The sequence below is a fragment of the Danio rerio genome, chromosome 6 (assembly GCF_049306965.1).
Source record: "Danio rerio strain Tuebingen ecotype United States chromosome 6, GRCz12tu, whole genome shotgun sequence".
Classification (NCBI taxonomy): Eukaryota; Metazoa; Chordata; class Actinopteri; order Cypriniformes; family Danionidae; genus Danio; species Danio rerio.
In genome coordinates, this window is record NC_133181.1 from 20,101,293 (window position 1) to 20,124,323 (window position 23,031).

General features: G+C 40.1%; 1 protein-coding gene across 2 annotated transcripts in view; it reads right to left on the minus strand.

The window, feature by feature from the left end:
* The window catches only part of si:dkey-43k4.5, a 37,641-nt gene extending 17,234 nt beyond the window's left edge, over positions 1-20,407 (minus strand). For both annotated transcript variants that reach the window (XM_073954023.1, XM_021477082.3), the window contains exons 1-2: positions 20,199-20,407; positions 113-1,092 (exon numbers count right to left, since the gene is read on the minus strand). In XM_073954023.1, the coding sequence (XP_073810124.1) occupies positions 113-1,078 (966 nt within the window). In that variant the 5' untranslated portion in view covers positions 1,079-1,092; positions 20,199-20,407. The remainder of the gene's footprint in view (positions 1-112; positions 1,093-20,198) is intronic.
* Positions 20,408-23,031: the final 2,624 nt, after the last annotated feature.

Sequence of the window (23,031 nt, forward strand, 5' to 3'; positions counted from 1 at the left end):
AAGCATAGGTATTTCTTCAGATAAGATGATACCCTGGGTCTCCCTAGAGGTCTATTATTGAAAACCACTGCAATATAGCTTGTGTACCTGTAAAATGCCAGTGTAATCTCACCCGTAATGTAGCACCCAGAGACCTTAAACCTGTTGAATGCCTGGCCAACTTCAGCACCCTGAAGATTCTCATTAGCCGCAACACCTGGACCAGTTTTCCCAAGTTGCCCAGCTCAGACTCGCTTCCAATGAGCATATCAAAAAAGATTGTGATGTAAATTGGCATGACTGAGATTATATCAATCACATTAAGTGGTAGCAGGAAGAATTTACGATGGTTTGGAGCAAGAAGCATACGTGTTACTACTTCAAAGGTAAACCAGCAGATGCAGAACACTTCTAAAACATGCATAGTTGGGTCTTCAATTAGATTACCATTTTCATCGAATTTCTGGTATTCTGGAATGCTATTAATGCACATGGTAGCAATTGATATCAACACCACACAAATGGAAAGCAAGCTGAAAAGTTTGCTTGGGATTGAATATCCGGGATTTTCCAGTGTTAGCCACAGACACTTCCGAATGTTTCCAAAACGCATTTCATGGAAGTGCTCGATGTCTTTGTTCAGATCAGAAATTTCATCAACCGATGTATCTACACTGCTAACATCACTTTCTTCATCCCAGCTTTTGTGATGTCTCTCCAGTTTGCGATCAAGATAACGGTAACTACAGCAGCTGTCTAGAAAAAAATCACTTATGCCCCAGTATTCAATTTCCTGAGAGAAGGAAAAAATGCATAGCTCTTCCATAATGTGCAGCTTACCAGTCTGGTAAAAGTGCAGGACATAAGGGAAAAGGCCAGGGTTACGGTCAAAGTAAAACTCTTTCCGTTGAACATCAAAGTCATCACAGAGCTGTAGAATGTCATCCTCAGAGTCACAAGACAGAAGTTGCCCTAGACGTGTGTCCGGAAACTTCTTCAGAATGCTTGAGCATAGAGTGTTTCTCAAGCCACCCACATTGATGTGTAACAGATGGTCTTTAGGATCCAAAATCCACCAAGCGTTTTTTTCCTTCACCATGGTTTACCTACATGCTGTAATGAAATAAAAGACTGTTTTAGTATGGCTGGTTAATTTACAGGGCTTTTTTTTGTGATGTTCAAAGTAATTATTGGAATTATTTAATTGTAAATCTTTCTTTACTTCTTGAATCAATGATCATGGTTAAGCCCAACTGCTGTAGAACTGTGCGTGTTCATGTTATTTCATTCAGTGTACAATACCATTCATACACTGCAAAAAATGCTTTTCTTAGATTTTTTGTCTTGTTTCTAGTCCAAATATCTACAAATTCTTAAATCAAGAAGCATTTTATAGACAAGCAAAACATAATGTCTTGTTATAAGAAATAATATGCCAAAATGAAGTGAGTTTTTTCTTAAATCAAGCAAAATAATCTGCCAATGGGGTGAGCAAAATAATCTTGTTTTTTCAGTTTGTGATAAGATTATTTTGCTTACCCAATTGCAGATTTATTGGCAGAAGTAAGAAAAGCATTTTTTGCAGTGTATATATTTTTCACACATACATACATGCATACATGCATACATACATACATACATACATACATACATACATACATACCTACATACATAAACAAAATAAAATTCCAACACAGAAAGCTGAATAACATAGCTGAAGGTACGGTGCAACATGTTTATGATTGAAGCAGGTGAGCTAAAGCAGCAGAAGACAAAACTGGGTGCCACTTGTTTTAGCCAAAAAACAGGAAACTGAAGCCATAATTCACATGGGCACACCAAAATAAAAAAAAATAAAATCTGTAGCTTTCAGATGGTATGGTCACCATTGATTCATCTTGTCTTGTTTTAATGAATCAAGCTGGTAGTGGTGGTATAATATGTGAGGAATTTTCTTGGCTGTTTACATACATAACAATTAGGAATGTTTGTTTTGTTATACACAAATTAACCTAAAACTTTTTAGAATCTTACCCATTTAGCAGAGACACATTTATGTGGCCAAATGTAAAGCAGGGAAAATAGGTATTGAACAATGTTTTTTTTCCTGGGAATAGTTCAGACTGCATGATTTTAGCCCCGATTTTGACTCACCAACAGGTTCTGAGAAATCATCGACAATTGCTTGAAAACACAGGCAAATTGGTGCTCGTGCACGTGAGTGACAATCACACAGTATGAACTATCAAAGATGCGATCTGAGAGAATCGGTGATGAGATTTGAAATATTTGGCGTGCTAAGCATCTGGAGCTGTCGGCAATTCAAATATGCCGTGTGAATTGAGTTTTGACTGAAAATTAACATTGGCGCTCACCTACAGCCAATGAGAGAACAGCATCCACTTGTTTGTGTGTACCTGCAGGCCAGCAGGAGGTTAAGGGAGAAGTTAAAATCGCTCATTTTCGGTTTATTTGGACCCAAGAAATGAAGGAAAAACCTAGTTGGGGTTTGACAGGAGCACCCGTGTCTGTCTGACGTTTCATACACAAAGTTAAAAAAGAAAGTTGAGGAGAAATTGCTAATTTCCTTCAAAACCAGGTGCGCAAATATGTACATTTTCTACCCCATTAAAGGCTTTTTCCCGTTATTTTGTTAATAACAAAAGATATACCATTGTTTTTGGCTGCGAGATGTAGTATGGACGAAGTTGTTGGCGATTTATCCTATTGTAAAACAAAACGTTTGACAAACTTGACAAAACGCTAGCCCAGATTGTCATGCAGTGTAAAAACATCTGTGACACGACTACTTTAAAAATCATGCAGTCTGAACTCGGCATAAAGAAGCTGTTGACATGGAATTGAACCAGATTTTGTTAAAAACCCAAACAATACAAAAAATAAAAATAAAACAAAAAAATTTGAAAAAATTTGTTATAACAAACTAGAAAAGTTAAGTTTGTAAACAAACTGTGTTTTGAGTGGTCGCTATGAGTGGTTTTGAGTGGTTACTAAGGTGTTGCTAAGAGGTTTACTAAGGTGTTCTGAGTGGTTGCTAGGCGGTTGCTAGGGTGTTCTAGGTGGTTACTAAGGTGTTGCTAGGTGGTTGCTAAGGTGTTCTGAGTTTTGCAATTGGTTGCTAGGATGTGGCTAGTAAGTTGAAAGGCCATTAGTTATTAGCAATTTGATAGTCTGAGTTTAATGAGCCTAACCTTAAGTCTCTATGACAGTCTGGCAGTTATGTATGACAGTTATGTGGTCACAAAGTTTGGTTCAGTGTTAAGTCAATTGGACTTTTCAGAATTTTCCGGGTCAGATTTCGGAAAACCGAAAGTCAGAGCAGTTAAAAGATATAGCAAGCCGAGTCTGACCAGTTTGGAGGTTTGTAGTAAGTTATGTGTTTGTAGAATGAACAGTCTAGGAGGAGATGCATACAGAAATTAGTCTCAGAAGAAGAAGAACATTAAGTTTATGTAGTATAACAGTATGTTGGCCACCATAATAAATGGCAGAGAATAGGAGCTTTACTATTAACTTAGCATTGTTTTAACCAGTGGATCTCAAACTCATTCCTCTTGCCCAACCACTCATGTACTGTATATTTTGCATGTCTCTCTTATTGGAAACATCTGATTCACATAACCAGGGGCCTCATGTATCAATGTTGCATACGCACAAAAACTTGGTGTACGCCAGGTTTCACGCTCACGTTTGGATTTACTAATGGTGAAATTAACATGAGAATGTGCGTTGGTCCACGCCAACTTCATGTATGACGTACATGTATTTCTTGTAGGGCTGCAACTAACGAATATTTTAATAATCGATTAATCTGCCGATTCTTTTTCCGATTAATCGTAAAGCGATGGTAAAACGATTGTAAAACCATTGTAAAACGATGGTAAAACGATCATTTTACCATTGTAAAACCATTGTAAAACCATTGTAAAACGATCGTTTTATCATTGTAAAACCATTGTAAAACGATGGTAAAACCATTGTAAAACCATTGTAAAACGTAAATCCTTTCCTTTAAAAAAAAAAAAGAACAGCATTAATTTCCAACACTTTATTAAAAAAAACTCATGCCCGAGCTGTTATAATAATAGTAATAATATTAATAAAATAAAAACTAGTTTTGTCCTGTTTTCAATCCAAATATCTTAATGTTTTTAAATTAAGATATATACTAGACACATGAAATAGCATACAAAATCACTTAGCCTCAAAATGAAGTGATTGTTTGCTTAAAACAAGCTAAATTATTGCCAATGGGGTAAGAAAAAATATCTTAATAATATATAATCTCAAACAAAAGTTTTTAGCATCACTTCATTTTCTCATGCCATTTTTCTTTTCTGGTCTTGATGTAAGATTTTTTAGATATTTGAACTGGGAACGAGACAAAATTAATAAGCTATACATGACAACAGATGGAAAAATTAACGATCCAAAAAAGGCCAGTGAATAAAAATGTGTCTTTAGTCTTGCAATGCAAAGTATCTCTACCACGCTGCTTTACTGCTGTTATTAACTCTTTCACTGCTGAGTTTAAAAGATTCTCTCTAGCCCGGGAGTCAGTTTTTTTAGAACATTACCCCTTAAAGTTTCCGTGGCAACGCATCATGTTTGTCACGTGACACACAGCATCCACAATAGCGCTGTATGGCAGATGTATTCCTTTTATTTAGTTTTTTCTGTTTTAATTCAAAATATTCACACGCTTGATCATCATGTCATTAACTACCAGATATTCTAATTCACATAAACATGTTAGTGATCGTGATCAATAACGTGAGAAGGACATTGCCATGTTTACTTGTGGCCGCTGCCTTATTCAAGAAAAGCAGAACACTCCGGATTCAGCAGGGACATTCATAAGTTACTCTCAAAATACATGCAAGTAATGAGGCTGGTGAACTTAGAGAAGCGTAGATTCAACTTTATAGTTACTTACACTATGTGTAATGTGTATCTGATATAAATAAAACACATCAGCAAATTATATTTGAATGGATTGTTAGACTTCCTTGTGTGTTTTACAAACTCTTAATGTCTTGTTTTACTAGTACTTGTGTGTATTTACATATCTAAAACATAAATTAGGTATTAGGCGGTTAAAACGCTGCATAATTGTGATAATATGACACATCTTTCAGCGGAGTTAAGTTGGTTTTGTTTTCGAAAAGAAAAAAAACACATAAAAAAGAAGTACTTTTAGGACGGTCCCTTACTGAGAGCTCAGCTCAGCTCGAGCTCTCCCGGCTAAACGCATATTCCGACTGCTTAAACTGAAAAAAGGGACTGCTTAAAAAGAAAAAGACAGCTGTGAAACATAACCTGCTTTGTCTTTTTGTAGGAAACAGTTTAGATATTTTTAGGGTAAGAGGTTTTTGAGTTAATGCCGTCTATCACTGAATGTGTCAGGAATATCGAAAACAAAACCAACTTTACCCCGCTGTCTTTCTCTGGCTCAGCGCCAGCCACAAAACACCAGCACCAGGGACTTTACAGTTCTCACTTCAAAACGGGACAAAAGTAGGATTCTGTAGTGATTCTTTCGCATCATCCCTGTCTTTGAGGCGCTGAACTCTGTATCAGTGTGCGAGAGACAGCGAGAGGCCTAGTTCACTCCGCGCTGAGCTAAAGTGTTCTTTTTTTTTAATCAAACCATAATCAGGATTCTTGGTGGGCCAGTCTGTGTTTTTTGGCTGTGTAGGCCGGTCTTGTCATGTCACTGGGTTAAAATGGAATTGCTGTTCTAGGATGACTCAACACTACAAAATACACTGTACTTATAGCACCCCACTTTCTTTTTTTTTACAGCAGCCTTTTCTCGTAGCCCTGCTCTGTTTTTATTTATTACTTTGTTGCAGCATCTCTGGCAGAGTGCAGAAAAATTGTTGATGACGTACATAATGGCGTAATAACCTTTTGATCTTACAGTGGCACCTTGTTTAAAAAAGCAAGTTTTTGTTTGTGATATGCATGAAAATATAAAATATATATGCACAGAGGAACGCAACAACACTTCATTAATGAACTGCTGTATGATCTGCTAATTATGTTAAATGAGATAACCCTGTCTAAGAAACAGTGAATACTGAATTGATGATTACATCATCTCCTTCCTAAAGTCTTCCTTTGCTTTTATTCATTTTCTAAACAGGTATGAATGCGTGTTTGTGTGTTTCAATTTGTAGTCTCTAATAAAGTCTCATTTGTATTTAACGCAAAGTAGCCTGTGCATATTTATGAATCTACTTCCTTATAACTAGATCTTGTTGCCCTGCTTAAGTATTAAAGTATTTTTACTTTATTTCAAATAACAGTATTCTTTTTGGAGTCAACAACACTGTCTGTTCAAATAAGCTGGATGATTTGTTTGTCTAGTTCAAACTGAATTGATTCTTTTGAAGCCTCTTTAAATTCTGTTATATTCTCTTCAGAGCTTATTAGGGGCTAAGCACTGAAGGTCCATAGTGTCACGGGTGAAGAATCACATGACAAGGTGGCTCAAAATAACGGCCCCAGAGGGTGGGCTTTCTGCTAATGTATAAGATCGGATGCTCTTCATCTTCCTGGATTTGTGACAGGACAGCTCCAAGTCCTGTATCAGAGGCATCTTTCTGCAGCAGAAAGAGGCAGCTAAATTACTCGAAGCACAGGTTCCGAAGTGAAGGCTGTTTTTATCTTCTGGAATGCCTCCTTTGATGCTGGCGTCCAGTTGACCAAGGAATGAAGCAGCAATAGTACCCCGCCAACCTTAAAAAAGCTTGTACCAGCGACTTGGGCTCCGTTTACACTGCCAGTTAAATGTGACCCAATTCCGATTTTTTGCTCATATGTGACACAGATCGGATATGTTCTATGACCGTGTAAACAAAAAAAAAACGTATACATTCGGATATTCAGAGATCGGTTTCAGGCCTCCTTCATATGTGGAAATAAATCAGATATAGATTGGATATGTGACAATGCGACTGTCATGTAAACAGGCAGATCGGATTTACTGAGGAATTCCATTCTGTACATCATTAAACTTGCGACAATGTGGTTCTTCTCCGCAGTTTATTAATGTAGAAGGAAGAGCGTGTGTGGTAGGCTTGGGCGGTATAACGGTATTATGGTATACCGCGGGATCTAAAAATAGCAATGGTGTCAGTTTCAATACTGTTATACTGTCATAAAATATTAAATATCCTTTATTTAATGCCTACAAAAACGTATGTGTGATTGTCATCACGGGACAGTGTGGAGGAGAGAGGGAGAGGGAGAGTGAGGGAGAGACGAGTCGGGCTCCAAAGTGACCTGCAGTTTGGCAGTATTTCCAGTTTCGACTGAACAGAAGGGAGACGTCACGTGGTAAATATGAACTGCATTAGAGGTCATGAGGTCTGCATTAGAGCTGAAGATCTTTGCTCAAACCTGGAGGGACCCGAAAAAATCCAAATCCCTGCATTAAAATCAATCCCTGCAAAAGGTAAAGCAAATGATGACAAAGTAGTAAAAAAGCTAATTTTTACGGCGGTCAAGCCAGTCACTAGTTCAGAAGGAGCGGTTATTCAAGCCGCCAAGGTAGGCTATTTCGGCGGTAGCTTATACACTGCGTATTACGGTAGAGCCCAAACCGCAAGCTGACAGGTAAAAAGACGAGGCCACTCGCTACAGTAAAACTGCTGTCATGGAAAATTAAGTGGATGTTCCTGGCTGGTAGAAGATGAACAAAGAATAGCCAGAAGTTAGCCAGATCAGAACTCTGCATCTCGGCCTGTAGGAGTAGCAGTGAAACAGTGTTCAGTTCTGCTGGACCCCGTGAGCGCAGGACTGCACTAAAGCCTACGTGGATTTAATAATGTTCCTCCACAAAAACACGTAGCCTAATCTTGGTGAGTAAAGGGTTTTTAAATTATAAATGAATATTAATGAAACCATATAATCATAATGTAGACAGAGTATACATGCTTGGCAATATTCTTTCAAAATTCAGCTTCACCTTAATGCCAGATTCTGAAGAGAAGTGGCGAAACAAATCTTGCACAGCCTTTATCTTAATTTCGTTATTGCTAAAATACCAGTCATTATTTACAGTTTATTTTAATTCGATTTGTTAAGCAAAACTTCTTTTCATTGGTGTGTTTACAGAGGACTTATTTAATTTTTTTGTTTCAACTTCCAAGTGGCATATAGTCTACGTTTGTTACGAATAAATGATGTTAAAACATATAAATGACTCATTCTTGAAAAAAGGCAATAGAGCTTTGTGCATGTGCACATTTGTATAATGTCGGGCTGTAAACGGATTCAGGCTTTATAAAGCTGTCAATCAAAATGTACCTGTCAGGCTCAGGTTTTCATCGTGCCTAATTTTTATGGCCCGATTACAGCTTTCTGCAATCCCGCTGCTGTAAATCATTATTGAAATTTCTGAAAAAATCATTATTATTATTATTGAACTGAATTGAATTGAGAGAGAGGGAGAGAGCGGTGCTGTGCGTCGCTTGGCGCTCTCTCTCTCTCTTTCTCCCCCTCTCTCTGTGTGTGTGTGTGTGTGTGTGTGTGTGTGTGTGTGTGTGTGTGTGTATGTGTGTGTGTGTGTGTGTATGTGTGTGTGTGTGTGTCTGCGTGCGAATGAAAGGAGTGTCCCGTGCAGAAGAATACAAACAACACAAACAGGTGACCGCGAGCCTAAGGTCGTATATAAGGTACAGTTTCTGAATGGTTTAGGCACAAGCCAACAGTTTGGTGACGCTGTCTGAGCCTTACGTCATAATTTTTATTTATTACGTCGGTAATACCGGATACCGGGGTAAAATATGGATGCGGTTTGACGGTATCAAAATTTGGATACCGCCCAAGCCTAGTGTGTGGATATGCAGACGCTGTAAACAACATCAGAAGAGAGGAAGGTGGTCCGTCGCCACAATTTGCTCCTACCAGACCTGAGATCTCTCTCGTACCCACTAATTCCTTTGAATGGTGAAGGACATCATAAAGCATATAAACCATAAGCGCAAGCTGCGATGACTGCCCTTTCCCACCTCCGGCTCAAAATCATCTTAAAGTTGGGTGAACTTTGTGTTGTAACTTTTGCTTTTTGTCGCTATGAATACACGCACTGCGGGCTATACCATAGACAGTAAAATATAGGGCTACACATAAAATATTCTCTCCAACACCAGTGCACTCACAGGCAAAGGCTACATCTTTAACTATACACACAAACCAGAGCCATACTATTACATAAACTGTGTGGGGGTAAATCTGGAATAAACCATTCACTGCTTATACTACACTTAACATATTTCGCAGAGCTAAAACAAGACAATTTCTTTCATCATGGCTAGTGTGGCGCAGATGCTAGAACCTGCCTTTATGCATGCGCGACATAGTAAATTGTATGTCAAGTGTAAACGCATGAATTGGATTTGGGTCACAATTAAAACAATGTGTAAACAGACAGGCAAACAAATCAGATATAGGCAACAAATCGAAATTGGGCATCAAGACCTGACAGTGTAAACGGGGCCTTAGACTCGGGCCATGGAGTTGAGCGAACCGCCTTCACCATCTTCTCCTCTTGACTTAGAACCCCAGGTATTTAGCCTTGGAGAGCGCAAGATGGCATTTGCAAGGGTTGGCGTTAAGTCCAGCCTTTCAGAGCTCTAACAGCACCCTCTGCAGACAGTCTAGGAGGTCCTCCCATGCCTCAAAGTGGATAACCACATAATACAAGTAGGCTCCGGCATAGGCTTGGTGATACTGTAGAAGGAATTCCATCATTCTTTGAAAAGTGAGGGACAGGCCGAAGGGAAGGATCCGGTACTGCCAGTGGCCACCAGGGGTGGAAAAAGCAGCTTTTGGTTTTGTATTTTCAGAGAGTGGTACCTGCCAGTAGCTTTTTGTAAAATCCAAGGTCGAGATGTACCGGGCCCCTCCCAATTGATCCAACAGCTCATCCACCCGAGGCATAGGGTAGCCGTCAAAGTCAGATACTTCGTTGAGGCAGCAGAAATCATTGTAAAAGCGGAGAGTGGCATCAGGTTTTGTTACCATCACGATATGCTGGACAATGGGCTGCATGATGGTTCTATCACCCCTAACTTCAGCATTTTTTTACCTCATCTTCAATAGCCTGCCGACGAGCCTTAAGGACCCGGTAGGGTCGCTGCCTGACAATGACTCCTGGATGTGTCTTGACGTCATGATGAAGCATTGTGGTCTGCCCGGGAAGAGTAGAGAACACATCAGAAAACTGACCGATCAGGTGCTGCAGTTCCCTTTTCTGAGCAGCTGAGAGTTGGGGGTTGATATCCACAACCACAGGATTAGAGGTGGTAAGGGCAAGTTGGTCTCCAGTCCCAACCCACTTTTTCAAGAGGTTAACGTGGTAGAGCTGGTCAGTTCTTCTTTTTTCAGGCTGCTGTACACGGTAAGTAACTGGTTCGATTCTCTCTAACACTGTATAGGGTGCCTGCCAGGAAGCCAAAAACTTACAGGCAGTGTTAGGGACTAGGACCATGACTCGGTCTCCAGGGTGCAATTCCTGTGGTTGGGCTGCCCAATTGTAGTGGGATTGTTGGGTCTGTTGTCCTTTAGCCATTAGCCTGCGACATGAAGGGGGTACCCTGATTGGTCAGGATCTCCACTGGGATGCCAACTCGGCTGGAAAGCAGGAAGAGCTCCTGTGCAATTGGATTTGGCGGTGGCTTTTCTGAGTGGGATTGCCTCTGAATACCGGGTGGCATAGTAGACAATCACCAGAGTGTGTACATGTCCCCTGGCAGACTTTGGCAGTGGCCCAATCAGGTCCATCCCGATGCACTCGAAGGGCATTTCGATGACAGGCAAAGGAATCAGCGGTCTGGGGGGAGGGGTCTTGACAGGCTTGACAAAACCATTTTTTACATCAGCTTCCAGGTCTGGCCAGTGAAAACGGTCATGGAGTCGCTGAATAGTGTTGGCAGCTTCAAGATGTTGGCAGCTCCAGCCATGGGGTGCGAATGTGCCAGCCCCAGCACTGTCTCAGTCTTGGAGTGTGGCACGACTAGCAACCTTTTTTCCTCCGCCCTTCACTGAGCGACCCAACAGAGCAGGCCATTCTGGACAACGATGTGCAGGAGAGGGTGGGGGCCAGGCTAAATTTCCCTTCCCTCGATGACCCGGACCTGGGTTCAGCAATGCTTTAGCCTGTCATCCCCTCGTTGTTCCTTGGCAAATGAGCCCCTTCCTGTCACCTGTTGGAACACATCATAAAACAAATTAGGGTTTTGGGAGGGGGACTCACCATCTCTCTCGCTGTCTGAGGCCAGAAGGACGGGCCACTGATCTCTTCGAGATAGCCTCCGTCCACAATGGCTCCCTCTTGGGCTTACAGGCTGGGCAACAGCTGCTAGTAGGCGATCCAATCCAGGCCAATCTCTCCCTAGTAGCACAGGCACTGGAAGGTCCTTTACCACTCACACTTCTATTGGCCAGGTATCAAGGCCAGCCAAAATAGTCACTCTTCGCACTGGGCACAGGTTATGGGTAGGGAGGCTTTAGATTCTGCCCGTGGAGCTTATATCTTTGCCAGTACCAGGCTAACTGCACTGCCGGAATCCAGGTGGGCCCGAAACTGTTTCCCATTAACTTGAACATGGAATTCGGGAGCTACCGCAGGTATGTCTAAGTGGATAATGCAGTCTGCCATCCAGGTTCTTGCAGGGGGCGTGGAGACCTCTGTTGGCATGAGTTCATCCTGTGGTGAGGGAGCCGCTGGCCTGCTTACCGGACGCTGGGTGCCCCTTCAGCGTGCGTCGCTCCTGAACTAATCTCCAAGGAAATGGTGGCGCTCGCTCCCACCCTCCGGCTGTAGGGTTGCCTCTGCCAGCTTGATGTCCTTGACAAGTTGCACAGTGGTACTTGGATTCCTCTTTACCACTCGTCAGTGTGAACTGGGAAGAGCACGAAGCAGTCAATCCACAACAACGGGTTCTGCCACTTGGCTGGCCGTCCGATTCCCCTCCAGTAGTCAGTGCTGTACGAGTCGCACCAGTTCAGCAGCTTGGGTATGGACTGGCAAACGGGGCTTATACTCCTAATTGAAAAATTACTGGGCAGCACAGATTGGTAATAAGCCAGACCGGGTCAGGATTTTCCTTTTCACCTCAACGTAGGAATCAGCAGAGGTAGCCGGGAGCGAAAAGTATGTGCATTGTGCTTCACCCGTCAGCAGTGGGGCCAAGAAGGTAGGAATCAACATCATCATGGGAGGTCACCTTTGGTTTGAGCTGGGCAGCTCGCACTTAAAGTTCTGGCAGCGGAACACATTGTGTAGTGGCGGTTCGCAGTGCCACGAGCTCCTGCTCAGTTTGATCTTGGCGGGATACGAGGTGTTCAGCTATTTGTTGCTGGCAAATGCTAACCTCCGTGAGCTGTTGAAGTAGTTCATACATTGTGGGGGTTGGTGGGTGGGGGAGCAATCGCCTATGCAGAGGAAAGAGAGAAATAAATAAATTGATTAAACAAATTATTTTTTATTAATTAATTAATTTTATTTGGAAGTGAAGAAGTTTGAGTGTCGGTGATTCTTCACTCTTCTGCCCGCATTTTCCACCAGTGTCACGGGGTGAAGAATTACAGGACAAGGTTGCTTAAAATAAAGGCCCCGGAGGGTGGATTTACTTTCCAAACAAAGTAAGTACTCTGAAGGTAAGTTGAAAGGAGTGCTCTGGTGGGTGGCGTGTTCTTTTAGGCTGCAAGGGCTTCAGTGGATGTTTCTCTTGGTCCTTTCTGGTCACCAACTGCTGTTTGTGAAGTCAGAGTAAAAGGGTGTTAGCTCTTTTCTTATGGAGAGGTTTCTCACCCTTTTAAAGGCTTGAATGGCTTATTTAGCCCTTGGCTGATGAACAGCAGCTGGTTCCAATCTGACTGGGCCAAGGAGGTATAGGTGATCCTCATTTGTATCCAGGGCGATGCTGATGATCCTCGGGACGCTCGCCACAGTAGGCACCAAACAGCAACCTCTCACTCTCCCTCATGAAGTAAATACGTAAGTAAAAAACTGCAATTCATTGAAATTCAGCTAGTTCTGGCTCCATAATAGAGCAGATTTCTATTGAGCCCAATGTTAAATGGCCAACTTTACAGCAGAAAAAAAGTGTTTACAGCCTGGTACAAAGAACAACTTTAGTTAATATAGCTAATATTACCCTTCATGACAACTGGGAGGGGGTGAATTTTTTATAACTAATCCATTTCGTTTATATTAAGTTATATTAAGTCTGCATAATTAAGAGCATTGTCACTTAAGTTACAGCTAGGTCTTGCTGGACTCCGCCACTTCACCTCAGCTGATTAGCTGCTGAACTTGTCAAATACATTGTATTTTTGTTTAATTTTATGTGGCTTTACACAGTCAGTTGCTTTTTGGAATTATTTCTTATCAGATGATATGGCATGCTGTGTGCACTTTATTGTGCTCACAAACCAATCAGGTGAGTGAAATTATATACTTATACCATCTCTATAAATGTATTTGTTTTATTTAAGATCATTTATCATTTATATTTTTATTTACAACTTGAAGGCACTCTAGAATCTGGAAGACTGATTAGCTGTAAGCAATAGAAGAGTCATCTGAAATGTTGTCATACTGTGTTATGTCTGGATTTCATAAATAGCCTTGCATTTACTCACACAGGCAATATTTGTCTGGTATTTGGATGTTTCGTGTTTCCTCCTGTAGAAAAACATCATAAGAACAATGCTTTGGTGGCTCAATGTATTACAACGGTGTTTATAAAAGTCTAAACACTTTATCGATATAGAGTACAACCAAGCACATGTGGCCAGAACCCAAACGAGTCGCAGGTAAGGAAGTCTTAAGCGTTTCTCCCAAAGAAAAGCCTGTTTAAGCAAAAGTTGGAGAAGTTATGTCTAAGCAAATGTTGGAGCTGATACGTGACTTTGTTGATCTGCCTCAGGATCTTGAAAGGATCTTTGTAGCAGGAACTCAGCTTCCAACAGGGGAGACGGAGTTGCAGATCTCTGGTGGACAGCCACACTAGGTCTCCTACTTAGTACCAAGAAGTGGGGGATTGTCAGGCATCTGCGAACCACTTGTTCGATCTCACCGCTCCCTGGAGTTGGACATGAGCTGAGTCCCACACTCTCTCGCTCACCCGGAACCAGTGATCTACAGCTGGAACCTCCAATGGTTCGTCCATCCATGGGAACAGAGGTGGTTGGTAACTGAGCATGCACTGGAATGGTGTTAATCCTCTGGACTCTTGGCAGAGGGAGTTTTGTGCATACTCGGCCAGGGGAGGAATTGTCTCCAGCTGTACTGATCGTCCTGGCTGAATAACAGAAGGTAGCATCCAAGTCCCTAGATTTTTTGCTCAGTCTGGTCATACGTTTGGGGGTGATAACCTGAGGAGAGGCAAACTGTAGAAACCAATAATTAAAATAAGGCTTTGCAGATACGAGATGTAAATTGGGGACCCCAGTCTGACACAATTTCCTCTGGGATGCCAAAGTTTCTGAAGATCTGAAGGAATAACATTTCAGCAGTTTTGAAAGCAGTGGGTAAACCTTGGATAGGAATTAATCTGCAGGCTTTGGAAAAATGATCTACTACAACCAGGATACAGGTATTATCTTCAGAATTGGGTAGATGTGTAACAATGTCCATTCTGACATAGGATCAGGGTCTCCGTGGGACTGGAAGTGGCAGTAGTTTCCCTAAAGGCAGATGACGCGGGGTGTTAGACATGGCACAGACTGAGCAACCTCGGACATACCTATTGACATCCTCTATCATGCTGGGCCACCAGTAACAGGCTTGGAGAAGAGAGAGGGTCCTCCTGTTGCCTGGATGTCCAGAGCCCGGTAGTTGGTGTGTCATGCCCAGAGGTGATGACGATACATAGGTTTTACCTTCTGGGCAACCTATCAGAGCAGCCTTATTGAGGGTGGCATGTATTTCCTCCTCCAATGTGCATCCTATGGGACTGACAATGAGGGCTGGAGGGATGATGTGTTCAGGTTTGGAGGGGCTGTATAGAGTGTACAGATGGGAGAGGGCATCAGCCTTGCCATTCTTGGTATCAGGTCGATATGTAATGGAGTAGTGAAATCTGGTGAAGAACAGGGGCCATCTGGGCTGACGAGAATATAGCCTCTTGGCTTCTCGGAGGTACTGCAAGTTCTTATGGTCAGTGATAACTCATATTTTTCTATCTTCAGGACCAGTAGGTGCTGTCTGAGACTCTGAGGAACTTGGGTGATGTGTTGGCAATGTTCAGTTAGATTCTTGGAGTATATGAGAATATCACCCATGTAAACAATCACAAAGTGGTGAAGAAACTTTTTGAGTACCTCATACATAAAAGTTTGAAGGATATGGAATGACCATAGGGCATCACCTGGTGTTCATAGTGGCTGGCCGGAGTGATGAAAGCCCTCTTCCAATCGTCCCCTGCCCGGATACGGACCAAGTTATAAACAATCCTCAGATCCAATTTACTGAAAATGCGAGCTCTACAGATTTCTTCCAGAGCTGCTGGGACCAGGGGAAGTCATATACAGTTGAAATCAGATTATTAGCCATTCTTTGAATTTTTTATTTTTTTTTTCCCAAATGATGTTTAACACAGCAAGAACATTTTCACAGTATGTCTGATAATTTTTTTTTTTCCTCTGGAGAAAGTCTTATTTGTTTAATTTTGGCTAGAATAAAAGCAGTTCTTAATTTTCAAACACCATTTTAAGGACAAAATTATTAGCCCCTTTAAGCTGTATATTTTCTCGATAGTCTACAGAACAAACCATTGTTATACAATACCTTGCCTAATTGCCCTAACCTGCCTAGTTAACCTAATTAACCTAGTTAAGCCTTTAAATGTCTATTTAAGCTGTGTAGAAGTGTCTTGATAAAATATCAAGTAAAATATTATTAACTATCATCATAACAAAGATCAAATAAATCAGTTATTATAAATGAGTTATTAAAACTATTATGCTTAGAAATGTGTTGAACAAATCTCTCCGTTAAAAATAAATTGAGGACAAAAATAAACAGGGTGGCTAATAATTCTAACTTTAACTGTATGTATATACAACTACTACCGAAGAAAATATCAGCATTCGGTACATACTTTCAGAATCACCTTTGCTTGAAAAGACCCGATCTAATTCGGTTTATTTGAAATAAGCCTGCTCCCAAGCAGGTTTAAGCTACCTGACCTGTTGCTATGACAACAACTGTCAGATGAGTTTTGAAGAACCAAATGATCCTGGATTATCTCAAATCATCAATAACCAAATCCAGCTAATTGAGTAATCCACATATGAAGAATGGACCCCAGATATTTTGTTTCAATATTTTTGGTTTTGACTATTAAAACTATTTGCCTTAGTAATGTTGGTACATTAAAACAAAGTGGTTAAATAGACAATCCAAATATTCCTAAATGGATTGTTGAAAAATATTCAATAATTATCTGTCAGGGTTCTGCCACTGTGGTCTTGTGATTTCTTGTTTTGGTGGCAGAGTCCAGACACTAGCCCTGTCTTGTCCTGTTTCTGTCATTGTGTGTGCCTCTGTGTGCGTGCACGCTGTCGTGGGTGTACGCAAACTGTGCGTGCTCCCGCTTGATGCGACCGCGCGGGCTCTGCGTGCCTCGGACACGTGCGCTCTTGTACTCGTGTTTGTGTTTTTTTCTGTCGGCATCGCGCTGTTTCATTCTCAGCGTCTTCGTCTAGTTGGTTTTGGTTTTGGTTGACGCTGAGATGAAACATGCGCGTTGCATATGTGTGAGCGCATGGTAAGGTGTTTATCTATCGTGTGCTCGTGTCTTGCGTCTGTTGTCAAAGTACACGGCTCTGTGTTTACATTGTGTTCACGTGCTTTTGTTGTGTACTTTAGTGTTGTCATGAACATGTGGTTAATGAGTTCTCTCATTGGCTGCATGTTCTTGTCCTGTTTTATGGACACTATATAATCCCATGATGCCACATGAGAGATACATAAATGGGAGTCAATCGACGCAACTGACATGGGTAGATCATTTGTAGTACTTTTGAGTTCCATTCATACTATTCACATTCATACTACATAGAACATACTTTATACTTTTCTAATGGTCATGTAGTAAATTCAAATTCAAATGTAATACCTATTCGAGTAGTAGGCAATTTTACATGCAGCCAATGTCTTCAAGATCACTGGAAATCAGAAGGCAGGTGTGTTTTATCAGGATTGTAAATAAACTCTGCAGGATAGTGTGCCTCTCAGATGCAGCTAATTTCTAATCATGATATGGGCAGGTGTAAATGGCCTCCAAAACTGAACAGGTCTAAATGCATCTGGTTGTAAATTTAACTCCCATAATGTAAAAAAAAATGTGAAAGAGCTTATGGGCTATATGCAATAGTCGGATATAACAGTGCCAATGCATTTTTAATGATATTTTTGACCATTCATTCATTCATTTTCTTGTCGGCTTAGTCCCTTTATTAATCCGGGGTCGCCACAGCGGAATGAACCGCCAACTTATCCAGCACGTTTTTACGCAACGGATGCCCTTCCAGCTGCAACCTATCTCTGGGAAACATCCACACACACATCCACACACACACTCATCCACTAAGAAAAATTTAGCTTACCCAATTCACCTGTGCCGCATGTCTTTGGACTGTGGGGGAAACAGAGCACCTGGAGGAAACTCACGCGAATGCAGGGAGAACATGCAAACTCCACACAGAAACGCTAACTGAGCTGAGGTTCCAACCAGCGACTCAGCGACCTTCTTGCTGTGAGGCGACAGCACTACCTACTGTGCCACTGCATCGTCTATATTTTTGACCAGTCATTATTAATTAAAATGATGAACTTTGTATGTTAGATTATTTTAAATGGCAGCATTAAACACAAAGATGCATTATGCACCAGTATACCATTGCATTTGTTTGGAAAGGCACTTTTCCCTCAGCTGTAAACTCTTTACAACTTTAAATCATGTCTAGCATGCGTATGTATGACAAAACTAGATGCTTCTTGTGGCCTGTAATGACAGTCATTTATAAATAATATAAATAAAATCAGTTTTAATTTAAGTATTAAGATCGATGACAGTAATATTGGTTTAAATAAAATTATAATCTAAATAGAATATTTAATCAAATAGACCACTGCTTGATATTTTTTATGTCAATTCCAAAAATCAGTATTTACCTGGAAATATCCCAGCAAAGTAATAATTAATAGAAGTACTAAAAAATGGAAAAATTAGACATTACATTTTAAAGCATTCCTGTGAAGATTGTTTGCGCATTTCAGTGATTTATTAAATTGAAATATTAGTATAGAAATAGCATTAAATCAGGATGCTGTAACAATATATTGTTACAGTAAAATGCACAGGACAATTTTAAATAATCAGGAAGAAATTAATTCACCACATAAATGTTTTCAATATGACTTTTATATTAAAAGGGGGCATTGTGAAGGGAAATTGCCATAACTGCCAAAAGAATGCATAATTTTTAAACAGATATTCATAATACTTTATGAAGATGAGATAGATCTGAGGATAAGTTTGACAAAGAATGAAGAACAAAAACAGAAATGAGAGGTAATCACGGTCTGCTTTACTTTGATGAGAGCAAAAGAGAGCTCGCTAGTACTTCAGTGAACTCCTGATGAATTACAGCCATTATGTATATTGTACATTTTGTTTAAAAACTTCTGGCCAATTGATTATAGAGCAGGGGTTTCAAATTCAGTTCCTGCATAGTTTAGTTAAAAACCTTCTTTAACACACTTAAGCTGCGGTCACATTGCACTTTTCACCCCCGACTTCTATTCATATGCATGCGAATGCAATAGACCAGAAACATAAGCTCTTGCAACAAGTTTCACATGTCTTTACATAGCAATGTTCAAGCTTGGTGAACTCAGACCTGCAAAATCACATCACGTGGTTGTGTGAGACTGAGACCAATAATAGATCAAAACATGACCTCAATAAATCCATAAGCATTTTTTTTTCACCAAGACATCATTATGGGGTGGCACGGTGGCTCAGTGGTTAGCACTGTCACCTCTCAGCAATATGGCCACTAGTTCCTGGACAGGAGGCATTTCTGTGTAGAGTTTGCATGTTCTCCCTGTGTTTGAGTGGGTCTCCTCCAGGTGCTCCAGCTTTCCCCACAGTCCAAAGACATGCAGTATAGGTGAATTGGATAAACTAAATTGGACGTGGTGTATCTGTGTGTAAAAGAGAAAGTGTATGGGTGCTTCCCAGCACTGGGGGTTCATGAGTTAATGTACTCAATGCAGGGTTGGGGCCGGAAGGGCATTCGCCTTATAAAACGTATACGGTATACCAAAATAATTAATGGTTCATTCTGCTGTGGCAGCCCCTGATAAACCATGGACTAAGGTAAAGAAAACTTGAGTGGGAAATTATTGTATAAAATGCAAAAGGGAAAAAGATTACTTTACCTGTTCTAAAGGGGTTGTTTTAAATAAGCAACTTGAGATGTAAAAGTTTTTTTCACATTTTTTTAATATAGATAGATAGATAGATAGATAGATAGATAGATAGATAGATAGATAGATAGATAGATAGATAGATAGATAGATAGATAGATAGATAGATAGATAGATAGATTTACAGACTCTCTAGAATCATGCGACAACCCTCATGATTATATTCTTCAAGAGACCTCTCTATCGTTGTGTATACTGTTAAAGTTTCACAATGTTATTATCATTTATTCAACAGCCTGTTTTTAATTTTTGTTTTTCATTAGGGTGATATTTCATTCACTGTGGGAGCGAACAACCGCGAGAATTTTCTAAAAACGCTTTCTTCAAACCTAATACCTACTCATATCACATTATGATTCACATGCACACGGCAAATTTCAACAGATAAATCTCCGTCTAAAGGACTGATTAAGTGGTCAAAATCATGTAATTTATATACGTGCAAAATAAGTATCGTTCCAACAAGACGTCGCAGTTTGAACACACACATTCACACGCAATCCTGCCAGCATGGTTGCACAAAATGTTTATTAATTGCCTAAACCTGTACGGTGTCATTACTTATAGCCGTTGCACTTTTCTTTACCCTTGATTAAATCTTGCAGTGTAATAACTAAAATATGTTTTTATTTCGTCAAATCATTTTAGAGTAGGCTAAAGTAATTAAAAGCAAACTTACCGCACAGATATCAGCGTTTGTTCTCCACTTATTTTATTCTCAAGTGATTTTTCGTTTGTTCTCGTCGTTTGTGTGAGATGCCATCACCTATCCACTCTTCCAACAATCCCACCTGATTTATTAATTGTTCCGATACCAGTTTATATTTTTGCTTCTCAACAAACTGCTCAACATCAGTCGACCGACGCACACTTCCCTCCGCTTCTAGTGGTTGGATGTGAAATGATGCGCATTTATTCAGTCACGGGTGGAAAGTACACACCCATAGCAGCCAAATGGTGCAGCTCATTGGAACGTCAACTCGTGGATGAACGTATTTACAAACCCTGCGAATATTATCAGTTATGAAAAGACGAAGAAAATGGTCTAAGAAATTATTTTTTTTCTTCAATGTTCTCAATGTAAGATCATGGGTTAAATTTTGAAATAAGCCAAATAGTCTATTGCAATTTATTTTAGTCATGCTCGGATTTCCTTTTATTGTGAGGGTTAAATAAGAGTTTACTGAATTCGGATTAGATCACAAAATCCAATCTTGACACCAATCACCTCTGACTGTCAAAAAAAATTGGCATTCTTTTGATTAAATAAATAAATTATTGATACTAACTAGAGTGGGAATCAAAAACAAAACTTTTAATAATCTTATAATAATCTGTAGTAATCTTTACATACATTTTTTTCAAAATTAATTTCTATCATGTAGCATAAACATTTGCATTTTTAATTTAGTTAAGTGTTGGACATGTTGCCACTTTATGATTTAAAATGCATATATATAAATATATATATATATATATATATATATATATATATATATATATATATATATATATATATATATATATATATATATATATATATATATATATATATACAAGATGGTGTTTCTTTGTTTTTTTTACAGCAGCCAAACTGTTTTATGTGGTCTCATTAAGAGCATTAGTAATCCATATACCAAAGTGTGTAACTAAATCAGGGTGATCCAATCCCATTTTACTTTAGAAAAACTGGCACAAAAGTACCTGATTCTGCATAGCAAAATTGGGTATTTCCAAATTCAAATCTGATTCAGATTAAACTTCTTGTGCTACAAAAGTCTAGGTTGAAGTTTTAAAAAAAAAATATCCCATTGGGTCCTTCTGTAATGTGAAGGGACTCTGAAAACAGGGAGTGTGGATCCAAACGCAGGTTTTATTAGCAGGGAATGGTCCGACAAGCAACAGTCAACACAGGTGCAAATAGATGTATAAAGGCAATACAGAGTAGTGGTCGATAAACAGGAAAATGGTCAAAAGGCAAGCAGCAGACAGGAATAAACAAACGAAACAAAGCAAGGATTAAACACAAAAGGCAAGGCATGGAAAATGTGTCGTAATGCTAACAGTACAGTTTACAAGACTCAGCAATGAGACTGCCAAAGTGAGCCGTATATATGTGTGTGTTATCAGACAGTCGATGAGCAGCATCAGCTGTGGAAGTGTAATTAATGGAACAGGTATGTATGTGTGTTGCATGACTGGATCTTGTAGTCCATATGCCAGTAGATTTGTAGTCCTATGTGATCTGTTTGTTTGCAAGTAATCTGTAAAGATTAGATCCCTGGTGATTGTGACACCTACTTATAAAGCTAACAATGTGCCTAATTTTCACCCTGTCAGATAATACCCATTATCAAGAATCACACAAAAAATAACATTGACTGTTTGTTCAAACTACTTAAACTATCATTTTTGTGTTTTGAGGGTACACTAATTGATTTATGTTCAATCCACCTGAATTTGTAAGAACTAATAAATTAATGCAATCCCCTTAATGTTGTCCCAACACAAGTCATATGTGTGGAACCCAGCATTTTTTATAGTGTGTTCTTATTGGTCCCTGTACACTGCAATCCAATCCTCAAAAGTTAACGTTCCTTTCAGCAGGTGTGCAATCCAACCAAACAGACTTTAATGTAATGTTTATTTATATAGCGCATTTATCGTGTATGGCCATACACCCAAAGCGCTTCATGATCATGAGGGGAGTCTCTTCACACCACCACCAGTATGCAGCATCCACTTGGATGATGCGACGGCAGACACAAGACAACGGCTTCAGTGTGTTCACCACACACCAGGTATTGGTGGAGTGGAGAGACAGTGATAGAGCCAATTCATTAGATGGGGATGATTGGGAGGCCATGAGTGTAAGGGGACGATTGAGGGAGTTTGGCCAGGACACCAGGGTTTACAAAAAGTGCCATGGGATTTTTAATATTCCATTTTTATTAACCACAGAGAGTCAGGACCTTGGTTTACTGTGTCATCCAAAAGACAGCGCTCACTGACCGTGTAGTGTCCCCTTCACTTTACATGGGCATTAGGACTCACACAGACCACAGGTACAGGTTGAGCGCCCCCTGCTGGCCTCTCTAACACCCCTTCCAACAGCAACCTAGTTTTCCCATGTGGTCTCCCTTATAGGTACCGACCAGGCTCAGCCCTGCTTAGCTTCAGTGATTAACCAATCTTGTGCTGCAGGGTGATATGGCTGTTGAGGGTCAAATAGTCAAATCAGCATGCAGTGACCTCTAAAATTTGACTCCTATCAGATTATGCATGGTTTAGCATAACAGTGTCTATCTGTGTTTTTATACGTATTTGTTTATAATCAAGTGTTATTGTGTTAGTTTCACCTTTAACTGTGTCTGAACTGTAAGTAATATTTGTAATTGGTGCATTATCCCTTGAATTCTGCCATTCTGCAACCGCAGTCACATATACCATCATTGATTGAGGGAAGACAGAGTAATGAGGAATTCTCATGGGTAAAGTAATGGTTAAACCAT